Source organism: Rhipicephalus microplus, chromosome X (genome assembly GCF_043290135.1).
Source record: "Rhipicephalus microplus isolate Deutch F79 chromosome X, USDA_Rmic, whole genome shotgun sequence".
Classification (NCBI taxonomy): Eukaryota; Metazoa; Arthropoda; class Arachnida; order Ixodida; family Ixodidae; genus Rhipicephalus; species Rhipicephalus microplus.
The window spans coordinates 508,126,548-508,150,311 of record NC_134710.1 but is presented as its reverse complement, the minus strand read 5'-3'; the positions used below and the strand labels follow the sequence as shown (position 1 = coordinate 508,150,311).

Here is a 23,764-nt window from a genome sequence, read left to right as displayed (position 1 = left end):
CGGTGCCGTTGTCGAAACGGGGCCTGGCTCTTCCAGCGCCTGCGCCCGGAACGTAAATCCTCGGGCGCTGGCGTGAGCCGCCTCGTTACCGGCAAGGCCCGCGTGCGCGGGAGTCCATATTAAAGCCGTGTCTTGTTGCGGGGGATGGGCCAAAAGGAGGGAGAGGGCTGTTTTGGACACCCTACCCGCTCCAAAATTGTAGATGGCAGTTTTTGAATCACTAATAATAAGTGAATAATTTGTAACTGTAAGGGCCAGAGCTATGGCTGCTTCTTCCGCCTCCTCAGAAGAGGAAGCAGAAATAGAAGCAGCAGCAGATATCTGACCTAGCGAATTCACAACTGAGAGGGCGAAAAAAGGACGAGTACTGTATTCGGCAGCGTCAACGTAGAGCACTTCTTTAGAAGTAGAAAATCGTTTTTCGAGAGTTTTTGCACGCTGTCGTCGACGTTGCTCGTGGTGCACAGGGTGCATGTTTTTAGGGAGCGGCGGAATGAGTAGATTCTTGTGTATTTCACGCGGAATAGTGTGTTTGGCGTTAGTGGTTGGAGTTGGCCTGATACTGAGGGTATCGAGTATGTATCTTCCGGTCTGTGTGTTGGAAAGACGAGCATATTGTGAAGTTAAGTGTGCTTCAATAAGTTCAGTTAAGGTGTTCAATGTGCCTGTCTCCATGAGCCGTGCGGTGGACGTTCGAATGGGGACTCCGAGAGCGAATTTGTAGATTTTACGTAACAAAGTGTCTACGTTATTTTGTTCTCTTCTCAGAAGGAACAGATAAGGGAGAGAATAAGTCACTTTATTGAGGACGAAGGCTTGGATGAGGCGGAGGAGCTCTGCCTCTCGTAGCCCGCCATGCTTATTAGATATCCTGCCTATAAGGCGTAGAGTGTGGTCCACAGTTGTTTGAAGTGCTTTAATGGTGTGTGTGTTTAGTCGATTTCGTTGTATGTGTAGTCCAAGCACCCTGAGTCTGTCAACTTTAGGCACCGAGTTCACCGAGTTTTTCACCGAGTTCCAAGAGTATTCATCAATCATGAATATCACCAGTCTGTGGGAACTTTTTAAAACCTAGCTTGCTAGTTTTGTCAGTAATCATGTACCTTCCAAAGATATTTCCTGGAAACGAAAAGTTGACAAACCCTAGATTACCGCAAGCCTAAGAAATTTAATAAAAAAAATCGCACTTTCAAGCGTTTTCGTTCATCAGGAACGGCTGATGTTCAAAAAAAACTCCCTGAGTTAAGTTGACTGTCAAAAAAAAACAATTAAGAGAAGCAAAAGATAGCTTTTTTGCTTCCCTAGAAAGAAAGCTGATTACTAATTTCAAGGAAGTTTGGAAGTATGTGAAATCAAATATGATGGACTCTTTTGGCACTCCAGGCATAACTGATGATGAAACAGCCTTTTCGGAAGATGCAGAGAAGGCAGCCTGCTTAAACCAGTATTCTCAATCTGTGTTTTTCGAACCATTTCAAGGTGAAATGCCATATATGACAACCCAGCAATTTGAATATATGGATAACATTGTTATTTCGGCTAGTGGTGTGTGCACTCTTCTTGAACGACTTCAACCAAACCCGGCTCCGAGACTGGATGCCATTTATAGTCATGTATTGAAGAGGTGTGCAAGTGCTCTAGCACCATTTTTAGCAGTCTTATTTTCAAAATCACTTGAAGGTTAAAAGCTGCCATCTGAATGGAAGTTAGCAAATGTGCCAATACCAAAGTCTGCAAACAAAAATAATGTTGCCAACTAACGGCCAATTTCTTTGACCAGCGTACATTGTAAAACTCTTGCACACATTATCTATAGTAGCATTATAAAGCACTTGGAAAGAAATAATGTTTTGTGTATATTTCAGCATGGTTTTTGGGTCTGGTCTGTCATATGTTGCACAACTATGCAAATTTTGTCATGACATTTTAAGTTCATATGATAAGGATTATCAAGTCGATTCGATATTTATAAACTTTCAGAAAGCATTTGACACCATTCCACATGCTCTTTTATTACATAAATTATCATTTTTAGATCTGTCTGTATATGTTCTTGGTTGGTTGAGGGATTATTTAACTTCTAGAAAACAGTTCGTGCGAATAAATGGTTCGTCTTCTTCATACGTCAGCGTAACTTCCGGGTTGCCACAGGGTTTGGTATTGGGTCCTTTACTCTTTTTGGTCTATATTAATGACTTGTCAGAGACACTAACATCAAACGTGAGGCTGTAGTATTTATATATCAACACACAGTATGGATAATATTTGTGCTTTACAACGGGATCTTGACACTGTGGTAAGGTGGTGTGAGAAGTGGAAGATGTGTTTGAATGCAAAAAATGTTGCTTCCTTAGTTTTACCAGAAAACACAAACCTTTTCACTCGTCTTGCAGCTTGTCAGGAGCACAACTTGACCGTGTTAAACATTTTAAATACCTTGGTGTATACTTGTCTGCCGATTTATCTTGGAATAAGCATATAGTTTACGTAACTGGCAAGACCAAGGGTGTGTTAAACTTTATTAAATGGAATTTCAAGTCTGCCCCCAATAGTCTAAAATAGGCTTTGTATGTTACAAATGTCCGATCTATCCTTAAATATGCCTGCACAGTGTGGGATCCTCATAATCAAACTCTATTCTATAAACTTGAACGCATACAAAACCATGTGGCGCACTTTGTCATTAATAATTACAATTTTAACTCCAGTGTTACATGCATTAAGAGTAACTTAGAATAGAAGCCTCTTGAGCAGTGCAGGAAATTCTTGCGTTTAAAGTTTTTTCATTCTATATTTTCATATTCTGTGATGAAATCCGCATTAACAAGAGTTTATACATGGCGAGCCCATACTATGTGTCAGATAGAAATGATCACTAAAAAAAAAAATCCGCCAGGTCAGCTGTCGTACTGGTGCCTTTGCGAATTCTTTCTTTCCTTTTACCATTCGCGAATGGAATAATTTGGATGTGTGTGTTGTTGATCTTTCATTCGATGCTTTCTGTTCGTCACTACAAGATTTGTGCTCTTTGTGAATATGCAGGAGCTGCTGCGCACATGTATGCCATTTTCGACGGCGCAAACGTGCGCTTTGTTCGACTGTAATACTGCTTTTTTTCCCTAACCCCCAATAATAATGCCCACTTGGGTGATATAGGTTGCACTAATAAATAAATAATTGAAAAAATAATTGCCTCCTGAACATGTGGTTTTAATTGCTCCTGAGTACTGTCGCTGATGTCCACCAAAAAGAGCATACTTTAGGCTTATGGCAGCCGATTGCTATGTGACCTGGCTCATTGCAACGGTGGCATACGACCGACTTAGCCTTGCACAACTTATGTTTCTCCTCTTCTGATGCGACTCACTGTAGCTGTGGACTTGGCAGGACAGTCTTTCATATTTATATTGGAGGATACTAAATTGTTAACTGAGGTACTTGAGGCCTGATAAATTCCTAATGCTAATCGCCTTTCTCAAGTATCCTGTCTTCCTCCGCCCGTCTTCGCTTTCTTTCCTCATTTTTTAAATTTTTTTTCTCTTTTTCAACTTCCTTCCAACATTTCTCAATTTCGTCATCCTCCGCATCGCACACATAAATCGCCCAAATCAGCGACTCTCTCTCATCTCTCCCAACCTTCATTCCCAGCTCTTCACACAGTAGTAAGAGGTCTGGTCTCTCTAGCTTCTTTACCAACTCTATGGTATTCACGAGTGAGGATTTTCTTTCTTGTCATAACGTTGGGTAGCAAACGAGCGAAGCCTACACGTACGTTAAAATTACTGCCAGTTCTAGAATATGAAAGCTAAAAGGGTGAATAACTGTGATGTATGGTAGCGGTACAACGAAGCCTATATGCACAGAAGTTTACACACAGATTTAAAAAACTTCAAAAGGTAAAACCTGGCAAATCTCAAAGAAAGTCAAGCACTCACTACAGTTGAGGCCCGAGTCAAGCATGGGTCATACCATTGCAGCCAACCAGTTGTTGTGTTCGGGTTGTCAGCAGCATCCCACCGCTACCACCAGTTGATGTGTTCGGGGGTCTGCTTAGAGGACCGAAGCCAGCCAGAGTCTCGGGGAGATGTCGAGGAGAGCAGCCCGGAGTTGTTAACAGTAACTTTTTACATGATTTACAGGTAGCGTGTTGCTACATGATGGGGTTAGCATCAGGGAAGCCCTCGAGCTTCTGTGATCTTCTCGGAGCTTGTGAGAGCTTGTCGGGAGCGCCTCGGTGCTCGCATTTTATCTCCTGGCCTTCCCACGATTCCCTGCAAAAAAAAAAACAATGGAGGCCAGGACAGTCTAATGAATTTTGCCATCTTTTCCTCCGCCCCCGAAAGGGGAAGGTGAAACGCCGCCTCTTTCCGAACCAATAAAAGGGGAAGAGGCACGCCCAGTTCAGCCCATGGCAAGGGAGAAAACATTCCACACTGTGCACGACACTGCACAGCACGAAGACGTTGAGTCCTTTGTGGAAGTCAACTCTGTAGCCGGTTGCAGTGATGAGTGTGTGGCTCCAAGCAGGCCGTGGTTTGTGGAAATGGTGGCATGGCGGCACCACGGAAAATGTGAGAAAGCACTCAAACACGGATCTCAGTCGCTTGGCTCATTGTCCGCGACACTCCAATGAACAGAGACGTACAGAGATAACCACCCTCTTTAAGTCGTTTTGACTGTAAAACAGCCCTTCATAGGTCGCCAGTCGGTCGGGTAAGTTCAAAGGGTTCTACGAGGGGAGCGCCGCAAAATCCCAAGTATGGCTTGCGTGTCGTTCTCGCTTGTGGTTCACCTCTGGGAGCACTGTCTCACGTCCAAGCGGCGCCATGTCAGGGAGCCCGATTATAACAGTGTCATGATGACACATTCTAAATTAAACGATCCCTTTGCCCTCTGACAAGCGTCTATCTTGTATTTGCGTGCACGTACACTATTCCAGACTCCGCGATGACAGTGACCACACGGCGCAAGCAGACAATTGAAGATGTGGCATGCAAGCTGCCGTTTGTGTGTGTGTGTGTGTTTGACGTCATCACAACTAGTCGGACTGCTGCGTGTATTCACCAGCATTAGTACTGCAGCCTGTCATCAAGTTAGTAACGATGTTGGTTGGTGTGCCATGAGAAATTTAACTTTAATATAAAAAAAATAAAATATTTTATTAGTATTTGCCGAGTGTCAGGCTTGCAGTCTCTCTATACAGAAGATTTGTACGGCAGAGTAAACTCGCTTCCGAAAAAAGATGTCAGTACCCCTTTAAGTATGGTAGGGGCACTTCGCGGCTGGAGGCATCAGCTCGAAATTTCGCAATAGATGTGAAAAGGTACGCAATCACTATAGGCTTTCAAGCAAATGCTATGCTGACTTAGAAATTTGAAACTAAAAAGAGCTTTCAGGTTTGTATGACTCGCTAAGGTTTTTCATGCATCTATTGTGATGTGAGCACTAGTATTTAATTTTTTTTGTTGGGGGATAGTGTGGTCAGCTCGAGCAATCTGCTCTGCATACTTATCAATGCGTGGTATTAATGCTTTTTATTGTAATGGATTCTTGGAGAAGGAAAATTTTGTTATTGCCAGAGTTGCTGCACAAAAAGGAATTCTTCCTGGTGCTGTGCTTACAGGTTCTACCCACACCCAGCAGCTGCCAAAGCAAGATCGGAACAACGGCTGGATCTTATCTGGTCACGTGCCACTTGTGATGTTTGTGGTGTTGGCCTGTGTTGTAGCTCTCCTGCTGCCACTCGAGGGTTCACATGACGCCAGCAGCCACCCTCTGTTTGCATACTTCTCTCTAAGCCACGAGATCAAGCTGGTCACTGCATACATTCTTGGTAGGTCCATCCCATGTTAAATACCCACTTGGTTGTTTGGGCGACCAACTGGTGTACCATTTTATTTATCCAAACTGCTACTTCATCGATGTAAATGTCATTGTTGCATATTTTTAGAAGCCGCAAGAACAGCAAGGTAAAGAAATTAAGTCTATTTGATTACTTTGATCGAGACTGCTTTATCTCTGAAATTTCATCATTTTGGCGTCTCTGCTCATGATGCTATGGTGGTGCTGCCAAATTTAAAAGGAGATGGCTAAAATACATAGGACTTCTGCCTTGTGACTCCACTAAATATTAGATAGAAATGTATACGAAGAAAGCATATTTTTTCGTACTTAGTGGAAAGGCTGAAGGAAGAAAAATACAGTAATACCTCATCAACTCTTGTATCCCGAAAAATCAGCTAAGTCGAAATTTTCCACGGCACCGAACATTTTTTTATATGTCGCATGAATAGTTATATTTTTATCTCGTAGTATTTCTTTTGGCTGGATTGCGGATAACTCGAAATCTTGACTCGGAGCAGTATCGAAATTCTGCCGCCAGACCATTTCTCAAGATTCGCATGACACTGCCATGCCTGAAGTCCGTATATTTTTTTTCCCTATTTAGTCACGCCTGTCACTACATTGATGCTTTTCGCGAATGCGAAAGGCGCGAAGTCTAAGCTCAGTGACACCAACTTTGTCAAGCAACCCTGTGGTACGTCTTGTGACACATACACTGAGCAAGGAGGCCCTCGGCTCATGCCTGGTGTAGTTTGTCTCGTTCGCTTTGTGCAGTGCTGCTGATTTTTCCTGAGGTGTGATTTTCGTTGATCTGCACAAACCGAGCGGTATGAATTTTTTTGATGATTATGAAGAGTGGCAATTTAGTTTGAGTGTGCAAGCATGGCGTCAAAGCAGTGCAAGTCTCTAACGCAAGAAAAAAGGGTTGCCCTAATTAAGGAAGTGGAGAAAGGAGGCCGAGCGAAATCGAGCATCGGGGAGGAATCTGGCGTCCCTTTGTCTTCGCTTTCGACGAGGCTTAACAATATGCAGAAGCCGCTGGATGGATTTCAAGCTTCTCCAGCCAGCGGAAGCGGGTTCCCAGACGTTGAAGTTCCCTGACGTTGAAACGGCATTGATGGTATGGCTGCGAAATAAGGTCTAGTGCACTGGCAGGGAAAATCGACTGATCCGATGCATCGAGCAGCTGAAGGACGCCTTCCTAGGCTCGAGTACGGCTGCAAAGCAGATAGAGGATTAGGCAGTTTTTTTTTTTTTTTGCTAAATGAAATGGCAGTGCGGCAAAACCCAGCCGGTTAGTCTCTAAAAACTGCTGCTGAAGAGCCAGTAAGTAGTAGTGATTTTTCTGAAAAGCGTGCATTTTTTGTGGTGATTAGCGTAACTTTGCTTATCTCAAAAATTTGTTTATCTCAAAATTTTTTCTAGTCTTTACGACTTGGAGTTAACGAAGTATTATTGTAATTACTTTTTAGCATGCCTAGACAAATCAACAAGAGAGAGAGAGATATGGTATGAAGGAAGGCAAGGAGGCTAACCGGAAAGCAAATATCTGGTTTTGCTACCCTGCACTGGGGAAGAGGGAATGGGAGACAGAAAAGTAAGGAAAACGAAATGAGAGAGAGAATGGGAGGAAGCGACACACGCGCGCGCGCGCATGCACACACACACACACACACACACACACACACACACACACACACACACACACACACACACACACACACACACACACACACACACACACACACACACACACACACACACACACACACACACACACACACACACACACACACACACACACACACACACACACACACACACACACACACACACACACACACACACACACACACACACACACACACACACACACACACACACACACACACACACACACACACACACACACACACACACACACACACACACACACACACACACACACACACACACACACACACACACACACACACACACACACACACACACACACACACACACACACACACACACACACACACACACACACACACACACACACACACACACACACACACACACACACACTAGAATGTCACAATCGTTCGAAGAGGCGGGTCGATTGCAGAAACTTCAGGGGGGCCTTCGTCGCTTTTCGGTGTTAAGCTCGATCTTTCCTGCATTCCAAAATTAATTTTTCGGAAATTAGCTGGTCGTCAAGGCGTGCAAACACTGCTGACAGTTGTACTGAGGGCACTGACACACAATATGTTCGATGGTTTTGTCAGTGCCGCAATGGTCACATGCAACACTGTCTGTCCATCTGATGCGGCAAGCAATGGCGTTCGTGTAAGACACCCCAAGCCACATGCAGCAGAGAACGGTTGTCTCAGATTTGAATAAACCAGATGGAATGGTAAGTCGTAGGTATGGATCCAGGCGGTAAAGATGGGTGTGGAGAAATTTAGGAGTGTTTCACAGAAACCTGACGACATCGTGCACGAGCATATCAGTCAACAAGAAATGGGCTGCTTTTTACTAGAAAAATTGTGTTATAGTACTATTATTTCTCTTGAACACATATTAGAACATTGACCATTTTCAGGGGATGCTGTGAATTCCCTGCAACTAATTAAGTCTAAAATTAAAGGAGATATGATTTGATTCCGCCTTCAACTTGTCCAAAAACCTGCCTCTGAGTAAATGCTCTCAACATAGTGGACAAATTATCAGCTACTGAATTAGTGAGGCCTTGATCTTGATCATCCAGTTTCATCTCATCACTTTCGTTGTCATCATTCTCACAGCTTTCGCAATGCACAACAGTGGCAAACACTGTTTCTTTCTTACCAGTCAAGAAATGTCACAGTCTTGCTCATTGAATAATTTTTCAAACTGTCCCACCACTGTAGTGCTTCTTTGAGTTATCCTTGATTCGCCAGTATATAGTGCTTTCTCTTATTTTCAAAAGTAATATTATCACCCTTATCTTTTGTTTAACTGTGTTTTTTGGACTCCTGTACTTTTGGCCCAATTCAAGATGGAAGCTCGAATGCCAATTTGGCATTCAAGCTTCCATCGCGGTGTCAAAAAATGTTTGTTCTAGTCAGATGTTGGAAACTGCCGATGCTAGTTTTCTAGCTTTTGTTGGTTTGTGTGGTTGGTAACACCAGCTTTCAAAAAATATTTGTTTATGAGTGCGCTTGACAGGGTCCTATGCTCAAATAAAAACACTTCGTAATTTTCTTGGTTAGACACACTATTGATGAGAACTAACAGGCACCAAGAAAAATATAGAGGATGTTACTGAGAGTAATTGTAATATAAGTGTGAAATAAAGAAAAGTTGACAAAAAGAAAACTTGCTGCTGCCAGTGACCAAGCCTGCATCCTTCGAATAACATGTCTAATGCTATATCGAGCTGCAGCTGCGGTCATCCCCTTTTCCACTTTATGGGGTATATATAGTTGACGACAGTTGATGACCAATAATTTGGACTGTACAGGGAACTTAAATATGTCCATGCCCAAATTATCAAATGTCTTAAAAAAACGAATGTGTCAGAAAAAGATTTTTTATTGACACTTTAGTGGCCCAGTGGGCAGAAAAAAATCACAGCATATCCACGGAGTGAATGATGAAGAGTGTAACGAAGCTGAAGCTTCGGAGGGTTTTTCGGTAAACCGTGAATTGTCCGACCGCTGGCCACATTTCGTCCGCCTGTCTGTCCATCTGTGCATCTGTCTGTCTGTGTGTTCGTCCGTCCATCTGTCCATTCATCTAGTGAACACTCGAAGTACCACCATCTTGCATCTTTTCATCATATATTCATCACATACAAGTACCGCCATTTAGCGGACATTCGTAAAACTAAATGGCAGGTGGCTACTTACATCGAGGACGCACGACCCACAGTTTAAGAAGCTTTACCCCTGAAAGCTGTCTGTGCATTGCTACACACACTTTCGCTTAAATGCAACTATTGTCCGTATTTCTGTGGTATTCTCGCTGTGCGATGACGAAAGAACAGCGAGTGTTTGAGGCAGGCCTGCATGCGTCGGCTCCAGAGCCCACGGTGCGTCGTCATAATCAGAGTCAGAATCACCGTTTTGCGGTTGCAGAACCTGCTCAATTATGTCTTCCCCATTCAATTGGGCACATGATGACACAGTGCTGTCAATGTTTGCAAAGTCTTCAAACATAACTGCATCAGGAATCTACACACCACAGGCTCCCGTGTCGTCAATGATGTGTGCACTTAGCTCGTTGCACTGGGTGGCAGGTCCAGCTCTTCAGTTGCAATGTTGGGGTTTTCAGTTGCACTGTTGGGTTTTTCAGCTGCAGTGTCGGGCTCACTATGGAACGTGAGCCCAGAGCGCCGGAAACCATTGCTAATTGTTCTTGCCAACGCTGCCTTCCAGGCAAGCATGCTGTAAGCATGCAAGCATGTAAGCATGCTCACGGCTGACATCAAGTCGACGTTCGAACTTGAGCTAATGAGGGGTTTCGACCTCTCCCACGCCTAGCCGTGCGTGGCTGAGCCGTGTCCGAAGAAAAGGGGATCCTGGGGGTTGAGCGGACGCCGGGTGATTGGACCTTTAAGGCCCCCCAGCAGAGGCAACACACCCCTTTGGCCCCGGCTTCATGTAGACGGCAGCCCTGGGCTGACCCACCCAGGGTAAATCGGCAGTCGCCTTTTCCTATCTCTTTCTCCCCTCGTCTTCGTCTTTACCTCTCACTTTTTATTTGTCCTGTGACCTTACATCTTCCGTCTACAACCCTGTGTAGGTGCCCAACCTTGGGTAACTATATTTGGTTGTAGCGTCCCCTTGTTCTCGGTGGTGGGTGGTCACCATCGCCGCCAAACTTCAAATGCTTCTCATGGCAAAACCTTCCCCCTCTTTGAATGATTGGTCCGTAAAAAGGAACCACACTGATAAAAGCTCCAAACGCACCCGAACTGATTGTGACCACTTTCCACACTTTTTGGTCATACACTCTCTTACAGACGAGTCTGTTGCAGCATTGTCGGTCTTCCTTATAGCCAGAACTCTTGAAAACCTAATAGGCAAAAAATACGATGCAAAGAAGCTGTCATCTGGTGATCTTCTTGTTGAAGTGACCCAAAAAGACTACTCAAACACTCTCCTGAAACAAAAGCAGTTTGCACTCATGAACGTGTCTGTCACCTCCCACCGCAGTCTTAACATTATCCGAGGTGTCATTTCAGAATGCGATCTCATGCGAGAAACGGAAACTGACCTCCTTGAAGGCTTCCGAAAGCAGGGCGTAATCGCCATACGCCGAATCACAATCAGACGGAAAGGTGAAAAGTTGTAACCCCGCATATAGTATTAACCTTTAACCGCTCCATCCTGCCCGAATCTGTGAAAGCAGCATTCCTGCATTGTAAAGTCCGTCCCTATATACCTAACCCCAGAAGGTGCTTCAAGTGCCAGAAATACGGACATGGATCAAACACCTGCCGCGGAAAACTAACATGTGCGAAATGTTGTGACCATGAGCACCCAACCGAGAACTGCACTTCGAACCAAACAGAATGTCCTAATTGTCATGGGCCGCATGCCGTGTACTCAAGCACATGTGAAGTGTTCAAGAAAGAAAAGGCTGTAATTCACACCAAGGTTACAGAAAATATTACATTCTCAGAAGCCCGGAAGAAGGTATCCCTTTTTTCCGGAAGATCATATGCTGACGCAGCTCGTCGGGGAGCCGGGCGGCGTCTAGTGACGGTGGGCACGCAATACAGCTTTGCTGATGCGTGCACATCTCTGCCCCCACCAAGCAGCCACCGGCTGCACCAACCTTTCACGTCCCGGAGGTCGAACTTCATCAGACCCCAGGGACCACACAGACAACTGAGACACCTGTCTCTTCTGACAAACCTCCATTAGCTTCCGAGGGTCCACCGGAGGCAACGGAAGTGACACCAGGATCCTCAGCGTCTAAGATGCTGACGGAATCCCCCCCCAAATGAGGCAGGGCTCCATAGATCGCCTCAGAGGGAAGACACACCCTCCAGTGAAGGCGCCTGATAAAAGCAGTGAAGTGTGAATAAGTCGCGCTCTTTACGTCATTCATAAAAATGGCTGCCGAAAGTATCATCCACTTGAATTGCCGAGGCTTACTTAAGAACTTAGACGACATCTATGAAATACTTGCACAACACCAACCAAACATACTTTGCTTACAGGAAACACACCTAAAACCCACACACACTACCATTTTAAAAAGATATGTGGTATACCGAAAGGACAGACAGGGCACTGCCCATTAATCTGGCGGTGTTGCTATCGTGGTGCAGAAAGCAGTTCCGTCTCAAAGCCTCACTCTGGTTACTGACTTGGAAGCAGTGACAATACGAGCCCTAATTTTTGGACGAATAACAATCGTGTGTTCACTATAAATCCCTCCGGACTACCAACTGTCTACTAAAGAATTTGAAACACTCATCGACCAGCTTCCAGATCGATTTCTGTTGGTTGGAGATTTTAACGCGCACCACCCTCTATGGGGATGTAGAAGAACGGATTCTCGAGGCTCCTTAATTGAAAATTTTCTGTTGTCTTCCGGCTCCTGTATATTTAATAAAAAAGAGCCAACATACTTTAACGTAGCGCACAGCTCATACACAGCAATAGATTTTGCTATCGAATCTCCTTCACTCTTGCCATGCACTGAGTGGGCTGTAATTCATAACGTCTACGAAAGTGATCATTTTCCTGTCTGTCTGAAACACACAGGAAATGTGAGTACGATGACTGCGAATGTAACCAGGTTCAGAGAACAGGATGCGAACTGGACAAAATTCCGAAACTCTCAAAACTATCATGCTCATCAATCGAAAACCTACCCCGCAGGGGCGCCTGCGCAGGTAGGCGTTTGGTGTGTAGCGACACCACGGACCCGAGCTAACGGGGGAGTTTTGACTCCCTCCCACGTCTAGCCGTGCGTGGCTTTGCCGTGTCCGGGGAAAAGGGGATCCTGGGGGTTGAGCCGACGCTGGGTGATTGGACCTTTAAGGCCCCACGGCAGAGGCAACACACCCCTTCGGCCCCGGCTTCATGTAGACGGCACCCCTGGGCTGACCCACCCAGGGGAAATCGGCAGTCGCCTTTTCCTATCCCTCTCTCCCTACATCTTCGTCTTTATCTCTTACTATTTATCTGTCCTGTCTTTTCCTCTCTTCCGTTTACTTCCAAACTTTCTGGCGGCTAGAGTTAACCCTGTGCAAATAGCCTACCTTGGTCTAGGCGCATTAGGTTATAGTGGCGTTGTACGGCTGGCATCTGCAGGTTTCAGCATCCGCAAACCTGTAGCGTCCCCTCGTTGGGCTCCGTGGTGGGTGGCCGCCAACGCTGCTGAACAAAAATAAGACAGGCATGCACAGAGCATTCCCCTTACTGTCTGATCGTACCGGCTTTAAGCGGGTACGCACCGATGATATAAACTTTTTTAACCAGACCAAAGAAACATATCCTCACTATTTTTTATTATTTTTTTTATTTATTTACAGATACTGCTGTCTCGATGCACGAGACATAGCAGGAGTGGGTACATTAGGAAAAGGAACGGACATACATTAAGCAATACCGAAGAAACATACAAAGCATTTAAAACATATTACAAAATATGGTTAGGCAGTTCTTTCAAAAACAGTTCAATTAGTTTTTCGCGTAGGGAACCATCTAGGTTGTTCCAAATCTCAACAACGGCTGGAAAAAAGGAATGCTTAAAGCAATTTACAAATGGCTGGAAGGGAACAATGTTGAGTGGGTGAGATCGGCGCGTGGTTTGTCGTGCTGAATCACAAAAAGTAATCGGTGCTTCAATGCAACTGCGGCTGTGTACAATCTTGTGTAGCAGAGTGATACGGTCAAGTGTGCGTCATGTTATTCACTGTGAAAAAACTGAAAAGCAAGCCAGAACCGTCTCTCCTTTCCTGGTTTCTAGATGTCTTACCGAAACTCTTGGCACAGGATACAAGGTAACCAGAATGGCTAGTGGAGACCTTCTCCTCGAAATCCGTGACAAAGAACAATTTGAAAAGCTAGACCGTCTTTCAGATTTCGGTGGCATACCAATAACCATAACACCACATAGATCAATGAACACAACTCGCGGAGTGGTATCTGACATGGACTTACTTGACTTGACTGAGACTGAACTTTTGGAGGGGTGGAAGAGCCAAAATGTCACTAATGTACAGAGAATCATCATTAGAAGAGATAATAAGGAAACGCCGACGAAACACTTAATACTCACATTTGCATCCAGTAAACTACCAGAATCTATTCAAACAAAGACATCTATCAGGCCGTACATACCAAACCCTCGTCGTTGCTTCTAATTCCAGAGGTATGGCCATGGCTCTAAAACCTGTCGTGGTCGCCAGACTTGTGCACAATGTGGAGTCCTAGGCCACATGTCTGAGAACTGCAAACAACCGCCGCACTGTGTAAACTGCGAAGGAAACCATGCCGCATATTCACGCTCCTCCACATATTGGAAAAAAGAAAAAGAAATGATTACATTGAAGGTGAAGGAGAACATTACATTTAAGGAAGCACGGCGAAGAGTCGCTCCATTTTATGAACCTACATACGCTGATGCGGCGCGTCAGGGGGCACCACCGCACCAGCCCTCGCCACTCCTTCGGCCCGCGCATACCGAGCCGGTGGTTGTGGCACCTGCCCCCAAGGCGGCTGTAGCCCAGGCTACACCGCCTACTCCCAAACAGAGACCGGAGACTCCAGAGTCCTCGGGTCTCAAGGCCTCACCTCACCAGGCGAAGCCCGAAATTCGAATTAAAAGCCCGCACGTGCGGGCATTCAGTGCCTCCGAGGAGGCAATGGATACATCGGTACCCTTGGTGCCGAAAGAGCGGCGTGGCTCCTTGGAGCGTGCCAAGAAAACAAAAAAGCAGATAACAGGGCCTGGTGACGGCCCTGTTAAGTGAACTCAAACTCCCTGTCTAAACAGCCACTCGCTTTTCGTACACACAGAACTATTTCACATTCACCATGAACACTCAAATTATACAATGGAACGTCAGGGGCCTTCTCAGAAACCTTGACGACATCCAAGAACTCTTACAGGAACGCTCACCAAAAGTGCTGTGTGTACAAGAAACACACCTTAATTTAAAACACACAAATTTTCTTCGTAAATATGTTATTTTCTGAAAAGACCGTGTTGATGCTATGACATCATCCGGAGGTGTTGTCATCATAGTGAATCAAGGAATAGCATGCACACACTTACAACTCCAAACATCCCTTGAGGCAGTGGCTGTTCGAGCGGTTCTTTTTGATAAACAGATCACAATCTGCACTATTTACACTCCTCCTAGCTATCAGCTGCAAAAACGCGATTTACACTCTCTAATTGATGAACTTCCGGAGCCTTATGTTCTCAGAAGAGTGAAACTTTGGGCTAGTTGGTATTGCATGATGAAGAACGTACAGCGCGAACACAAGACGGGAATACTAAAGAGGGGACACAGACAAGCGCTGACTAGCAACTGAATTTTTATTAACACAGAAGCGGAAAATATATACGGAAAAAACAACAGAAACAAGAAAACTGAAAAAATTACAGCATGACAAAGATTCTTCCATGTTATTGTTACACGCGCTCTTCTAGAAAAGATAATTCTTTGGCCGATAACCCGATGGAAGCCATGCTGATGCATAGCGACCCTTCTTTTGCGATATGAGCGGCTTCAATGATTTCACGAGTACGCATGTCCTGATGTCTGCCGATGATTGTTGTTTCTTCAAACAGGGGTGTGCAACCACAGGAACTGCAATGAATGGCCAAAAAACCTTCTCTGGCGTTGCGCACATTATTTTTGTGCTCTCGGAGGCGGTCATTTAGACACCTTCCAGTTTGGCCTATATAACAACACCCGCATGAAAGTGGAATGCGATAAATGACATTATGTGAACAATCTAGAAATTTCTTACGATGCTTGGTAGTGCACTGGCGTTTCCTTTTTTTGACAGGACAGGTGACACGTGAAAGATATGACAATTTGTGAGGTGCTGAAAAAACCACTCGAACGCCGCACTGTTGCCCTATTTTCCTGAGACGATGTGAAATATTATGCATGTATGGTATGACCGAAATCTTCTTGCCTCGACCGGTTTCCATGCTTGCCTGCTGAACATTTTCCTGGCAGCTTTTCTTCTTTTTTCTGTAAATTACTTCCGCTACCGATGTGAGCAGCTTATGTGGATAACCTGCTGCTTCGAGCCGACGAATCTGCGCCAGGAAACTTCTAGTGACAACGTGGTGACATGATTTATCTAATGCGTTGGAAAGACATGTTTGAACAATGCTTCGCTTGACTAATTTTGTGTGTGACGATGTGTACGGCAACAACGGTTTTTGTGCTCGTGGTTCGTACATCCAACATGAATGTTGATTGGCAAATGTTAGTCTGAGATCTAAAAAACGAATGCTGTTGTCTTCTGGCATTTCATGTGTGATACACAGCGGCGACAGGCACTCTTTAAATAATGATATGAGGTGACTTGTTGCAACTTGAAAGTTATCTGCATTGCGCTTGAGAATCACTAGATAATCATCTACAAAACGGAAGGTTTTCAGAACACTGCTACCATTGAGCCGTGCGTTAAGAGCTCTGTCTAACTTTGCTAGATAGAGGTCACTCAACAGTGGGGCAATGCATGAGCCTATAGACACGCCATTCTTTTGAAGACACGCCATTCTTTTGAAGCTGCCAGGAAAATGTTCAGCAGGCAAGCATGGAAACCGGTCGAGGCAAGAAGATTTCGGTCATACCATACATGCATAATATTTCACATCGTCTCAGGAAAATAGGGCAACAGTGCGGCGTTCGAGTGGTTTTTTCAGCACCTCACAAATTGTCATATCTTTCACGTGTCACCTGTCCTGTCAAAAAAAGGAAACGCCAGTGCACTACCAAGCATCGTAAGAAATTTCTAGATTGTTCACATAATGTCATTTATCGCATTCCACTTTCATGCGGGTGTTGTTATATAGGCCAAACTGGAAGGTGTCTAAATGACCGCCTCCGAGAGCACAAAAATAATGTGCGCAACGCCAGAGAAGGTTTTTTGGCCATTCATTGCAGTTCCTGTGGTTGCACACCCCTGTTTGAAGAAACAACAATCATCGGCAGACATCAGGACATGCGTACTCGTGAAATCATTGAAGCCGCTCATATCGCAAAAGAAGGGTCGCTATGCATCAGCATGGCTTCCATCGGGTTATCGGCCAAAGAATTATCTTTTCTAGAAGAGCGCGTGTAACAATAACATGGAAGAATCTTTGTCATGCTGTAATTTTTTCAGTTTTCTTGTTTCTGTTGTTTTTTCCGTATATATTTTCCGCTTCTGTGTTAATAAAAATTCAGTTGCTAGTCAGCGCTTGTCTGTGTCCCCTCTTTAGTATTCCCGTCTTGTGTTCGCGCTGTACGTTCTTCATCATGCAATACCAACTAGCCCAAAGTTTCACTCTTCTAAGTTATATTTCTAGTTCCTCGGGCTTCTTGACTCCTACTGCTGTGCATTCCTCTTTGCTCATTACCCTCATCTCCGTCGCCCTGTGCCGCGCCCGCATCTTATCATTCTGCATTCGAAAAAAACAGCTCCCTCCGGAAGTAAAAAGCTTGTTTGGTGGCTTCAGCCCTTCGGACCACCATGGCGTTAGGATGTGCAAAATCCTAAGGTCCGAATGGCAAAGGCAAGCACGACTCCACCGGGACACCCTGAATCTACAACTTCACCATAACGAAAGGCTACCAGCTGGCAGGAGAAAAAGGTGGCGAGAATATAACAATCTTATAGACTCCACTGTCGAACATATGTGGCAATGTGCTCTGAGGCAACTACGGATTGTGCAGCCAACTAGACCGCGTCAGGAAGGCGTCGTCCACGTCGCTGATGACGTCCAGCTTTCAGAACAAGTGCGCCGCACCCTGGGGCTGGGCCCAAAGTTTGCAGTGGAACAGAGAAAGACTCCCGCGGAGCTGCTATCTGTGGTTCGACAGGTCTCAAGCCTCGCACCGACGAATGAATGCGACAGGTGCGTTTCCGAGGGCGTTGACGTTCTGATGCATGGTAAGCCCACAAGCCACAACTTGCCTCTAAAGAAAGTCTCCACGTTCTTGCTCCGGAATGAACTGTGTGTCGTACCAGCAGATAAAGAGGGAGGTTTTGCTGTACTACCAAATGATGTGTACCTTCAAAAAGCGCATGGCGCTGTTCTCTCTGTGTTTAAACGATGCCCTGATGTATCCCTAGCAAAAGTTAAGGAAAAAGCCATCTTACTTTGCTCGCAACTAGATCTAAAAAAGCTGGCACTAACGATAGGTAAATGTCAGAATTTAGCCCTAGATATGTTTTTTTCATGCAAAACCCACAAAGAAGACTCACCTTTTCGCGTAATAATTTCAGAAAAAGGAACGTGGCAGAAAGCACTAGCGAGTTTCATTCAACAAAATTTGAAGCTGCTCAAAATTGATGATCCTTTCCTCATCCGTAATTCGCAAGAGGTCATAAGCTTCATCAACCAAAACCCGAACGAACAGCTCACCGCCTTTTCAATCGATGTGAAAGACTTGTATTATTCTCTGCCATCCAAAGAACTAATTTCATGTATCGAAGAATGCATCGATGAATTTGGATCCGTAGCATTCCAGAACACGACTTGTATTAGTGGCGGTGCTTTCCTTGACCTTGTCTCGTTTTACCTTAAATCTACCTATGTTGAATGGAACAATGAAATTTTTCTTCAAAAGAATGGCGTGTCTATAGGCTCATGCATTGCCCCACTGTTGAGTGACCTCTATCTAGCAAAGTTAGACAGAGCTCTTAACGCACGGCTCAATGGTAGCAGTGTTCTGAAAACCTTCCGTTTTGTAGATGATTATCTAGTGATTCTCAAGCGCAATGCAGATAACTTTCAAGTTGCAACAAGTCACCTCATATCATTATTTAAAGAGTGCCTGTCGCCGCTGTGTATCACACATGAAATGCCAGAAGACAACAGCATTCGTTTTTTAGATCTCAGACTAACATTTGCCAATCAACATTCATGTTGGATGTACGAACCACGAGCACAAAAACCGTTGTTGCCGTACACATCGTCACACACAAAATTAGTCAAGCGAAGCATTGTTCAAACATGTCTTTCCAACGCATTAGATAAATCATGTCACCACGTTGTCACTAGAAGTTTCCTGGCGCAGATTCGTCGGCTCGAAGCAGCAGGTTATCCACATAAGCTGCTCACATCGGTAGCGGAAGTAATTTACAGAAAAAAGAAGAAAAGCTGCCAGGAAAATGTTCAGCAGGCAAGCATGGAAACCGGTCGAGGCAAGAAGATTTCGGTCATACCATACATGCATAATATTTCACATCGTCTCAGGAAAATAGGGCAACAGTGCGGCGTTCGAGTGGTTTTTTCAGCACCTCACAAATTGTCATATCTTTCACGTGTCACCTGTCCTGTCAAAAAAAGGAAACGCCAGTGCACTACCAAGCATCGTAAGAAATTTCTAGATTGTTCACATAATGTCATTTATCGCATTCCACTTTCATGCGGGTGTTGTTATATAGGCCAAACTGGAAGGTGTCTAAATGACCGCCTCCGAGAGCACAAAAATAATGTGCGCAACGCCAGAGAAGGTTTTTTGGCCATTCATTGCAGTTCCTGTGGTTGCACACCCCTGTTTGAAGAAACAACAATCATCGGCAGACATCAGGACATGCGTACTCGTGAAATCATTGAAGCCGCTCATATCGCAAAAGAAGGGTCGCTATGCATCAGCATGGCTTCCATCGGGTTATCGGCCAAAGAATTATCTTTTCTAGAAGAGCGCGTGTAACAATAACATGGAAGAATCTTTGTCATGCTGTAATTTTTTCAGTTTTCTTGTTTCTGTTGTTTTTTCCGTATATATTTTCCGCTTCTGTGTTAATAAAAATTCAGTTGCTAGTCAGCGCTTGTCTGTGTCCCCTCTTTAGTATTCCCGTCTTGTGTTCGCGCTGTACGTTCTTCATCTTATGTTCTCCTTGGAGACTCTAATGCGCATAGCAGGCTATGGGGTGACTCTCGGTATGACGCGCGAGGTCGACTGATCGAACAGTTCCTTATCTCATCGAGCACGTGTCTCCTAAATCGAAAAGAACCAACCTATTATAACCTCGCTAATAACACCTACTCCTCCATAGACCTGAGCATAGTATCTCCATCTCTTGTGCCTCTACTCCAGTGGAAAGTCGTCAGTAATCTGTACGGAAGTGACCACTTCCCCGTAGTTTTGAGCACAACGACAGTAACTGAGTGTCCACCACGTGTTCCCAAGTGGCTAATAAATAGAGCCGACTAGGAACAGTTTTATACCATCGCTCGTCTAGGTTGGAATGACATATGTACTTTGAACATTGATGTTGCTGTCAACTACTTTACAGCGTTTTTGATTGATGCTGCAACAAAATGCATCCCACAAACAAATGGACACCCTGGAAAACGGCGTGTGCCATGGTGGAACTCTGAATGCCGAAACGCGCGCAAACAGCAAAACAGAGCTTGGAGGCTGCTTCGGAACTCACCGACAGCCGAAAATCTTGACACCTTCAAGAAAATAAAGTCTCAAGCTAGGAGAACGCGTCAGCAGGCCAGAAGAGAAAGCTCGCAGAAGTTTTTGTCAGGGATCAATTCATACACACAAGAGGCCAAAGTCTGGAACATGGTCGGTAGGATAGCAGGAAAACAAGTACACACACTTCCACTCGTAAACACTCAGGGTGATACCTTGGAAGATCAGGTAACCTTCCTCGGTGCACACTTCGAACAGGTATCCAGCTCGTCCCACTATACTGACACTTTCCAAAAATACAGAACAAGAATAGAAAAGCAGAAACTCGAACACAAATCCACTAGATACGAGGCATATAACCAAGCTTTCAGTCTAGCTGAGCTCCGAACATCTCTAAACTCCTGCAGTACTTCTGCCCCAGGTTCTGACCGTGTGATGTATGAAATGTTAAAAAACCTACCAAACGAAACCCGAAAAACCTTACTTTGTTTGTACAATGCTATTTGGTCTTCTGGCACTATTCCTACCTCCTGGAAAGAGGCTATTGTTATTCCCATTTTGGAAGAGGGCAAGGACCCTTCTTTACCCTCGAGTTATAGGCCTATTGCACTTACAAGCTGCTTCTGCAAAGTCTTCGAAAAAATGATAAACTGCCGACTTGTACATTTTCTTGAAACAAATAATTTGCTCGACCCATTTCAGTACGGGTTTCGAGAAAGTAGATCCACCACAGACCACCTTGTTCGTATCGAAGCACAGATCAGAGACGCTTTCGTCCATAAACAATATTTTCTCTCTGTGTTCCTCGATATCGAAAAGGCTTATGATACAACATGGCGTTTCGGAATTCTAAGAGACCTGTCCCACCTTGGTGTGCGCGGAAGAATGTTTCATGTAATCGAAAGTTACCTGTCAAACCGGACATTCCGTGTCCGTCTGGGCTGTGTGCTCTCTCAAACATTTGTCCAGGAAACAGGCGTGCCACAAGGAGGTGTGCTTAGTTGCACACTTTTTCTCATCAAAATGAATTCCTTGCGCTTGTCAATCCCTCGGAATATGTTTTATTGTACATATGTCGACGACGTTCAGCTTGGCTTCAAGTCATGCAACTTGGCCATGTGTGAGCGGCAGGTTCAGCTGGGTTTAAATAAGGTCTCCAAATGGGCAGATGAAAACGGATTTCGACTTAACCCACAAAAAAGCACGTGTGTCTTGTTCTCTCGAAAGAGAGGCATGCACTCGGAACCTGACATTCGACTGAACGGGCAACGTCTGTCCATCAAAGCCGAGCATAAATTCTTAAACTTAATCTTGGACAACAAGTTGACCTTCGTACCCCACATAAAGTATTTAAAAACAAAATGTTTAAAAGCCATGAATGTTATAAAAGTGTTGTCACATACTACGTGGGGTAGTGACAGGAAATGCCTCATGAACCTGTATAGAAGCCTAATTCGCACCCGCTTAGATTATGGGGCCATTGTTTATCAGTCTGTGACTCAAAGTGCTTTGAAGATGCTGGATCCCGTGCACCATTCGGGCATCGGCCTTTATGCGGGTGCTTTTCGCACCAGCCCTGTAGAAAGCCTTTACGTTGAGTCAAATGAAGGGTCGCTTCATCTGCAGAGAACTTACATGTCCTTTGTATATTTTTTAAGGTGAAAGCAGACAAGAAGTACCCCTCATACTCTACTATTATTGATCTGTCGAGCTCCATTCTTTTTCAAAACAGGCTTTCAATGAGGCAGCCCTTCTCAGTTCGCCCGAAGGGTCTAGCTGAGGACACAGGAGTGTCACTCGAACACAGTTTAATGGCTCCTGTAGCATACCCGCCACCGTGGCAGTGGCAGACTATAGATTGCGATGTGTCTTTCCTAGAAGTAACAAAACATGCACCTATTGCCCATATCCGAACACACTTCCTGGAACTTCAACACAAATACACACGTCCTGAGTTCATTACAGATGCCTCCAAGTCTAACTCCTCTGTGTCCTACGCTGCTGTCGGCCCATCCTTTTCGGATGCTGGCCCTCTACATCCAGGCACAAGTATCTTCACAGCGGAAGCTTACGCGATACTTGTGGCAGCTAAACACATCAAACAATCACAAATACAAAAAGCAGTAATTTATACAGACTCCCTCAGTGTGGTAACGGCTCTGCACAGTCTTAAAAAACAAAAAAACCCTGTCCTCGTTTCACTTTACTCCATTTTATGCACACTCTACACACTCAACCGACATGTTGTTGTGTGCTAGGTGCCAGGGCACCGTGAGATTCAAGGCAACATGATGGCGGATCAGCTTGCTGCATCCGCCCACGAAAGCACCGCCATTATACCTTTATCAATCCCGGCCCTTGATCTTAAGCCGTCTCTCAAACGAAAACTCAGGGACTACTGGCAGAGCAAGTGGGATACACACACACAAAACAAACTACACGTTATCAAGCCACACCTTGGCCATTGGCCACCAGTATCAAAATCACGTCACACAGAGGTAACATTAACGAGGCTCAGGATAGGACACACATACACGACACACTCATATCTTTTCTCCGGTGGCGATCCACCATTGTGTGACAGATGTGGTGAAGCACTAACAGTTCTTCACATTTTAATTCAGTGCAAACAATTGGACACTCTAAGAAAACAACACTTTCCTTCACCCTACCGACAACATATTTTATTTTATTTATTTATTTAATACTGTAAGCCTTTCTCAGGCTCATACAGGGTGGGCGAGCAAATATACACAGTCGCGTACAAACCAGACAATATCGCACATAGCGGAAGAAACAGAATCACAAGATGATGGTGAAAATAAAACTTGTACGATGAAAGCAATTGTACAAAATCATGGACAGGTCACAAAACATCAAGGTATCAGCAGGGGGTACTGTGATCAGTGTGTTTGGAAGCGCTCACAAACATAAAAAAAAAAAAAAAACAAAAGTTGCTTTTAGTCTTCATAAAGCAGGCTTTCTACATTCCGAACAAATGAATCTGCAGAGGAAGCGCTCACAAACATAAAAAAAAAACAAAAGTTGTGTTTAGTCTTCATAAAACAGGCTTTCTACATTCCGAACAAATGAATCTACAGAGGAATGATTAACACATTCACGTGGCAATTTGTTCCACTCTTCCACTGCTGACGGGAAGAATGAATATTTAAAAGTGTCACAGCGTGACATAAATGGTCTAATGCACTTATTGTGGTTGGTACGACGGGAGTGATGGTTAGGCGGCTTTATATAGTTGTCTTTATCTATGTTTAAACCGTTGTGATACAAAAGAAAAATAAACTTTAAGGAAGAGACACGGCG

General features: G+C 44.6%; 1 protein-coding gene and 1 long non-coding RNA gene across 10 annotated transcripts in view; both read left to right on the top strand.

The window, feature by feature from the left end:
• LOC119160728 (motile sperm domain-containing protein 1) overlaps positions 1 to 23,764 on the top strand; it is a 114,374-nt gene that overhangs the window by 52,751 nt on the left and 37,859 nt on the right. For all 9 annotated transcript variants that reach the window (XR_012887797.1, XR_012887798.1, XM_075881113.1 and 6 more), the window contains one exon: positions 5,624 to 5,833. Coding sequence is in view for 7 of the 9 variants with exons in the window: in XM_075881113.1 (XP_075737228.1) it covers positions 5,624 to 5,833 (210 nt within the window). In the remaining 2 variants the exon portion in view is untranslated. The remainder of the gene's footprint in view (positions 1 to 5,623; positions 5,834 to 23,764) is intronic.
• On the top strand, positions 16,331 to 19,840 carry LOC142776773 (uncharacterized). The gene is made up of 2 exons (XR_012887799.1): positions 16,331 to 17,957; positions 19,549 to 19,840. It is a non-coding gene; the product is annotated as an uncharacterized LOC142776773 (long non-coding RNA).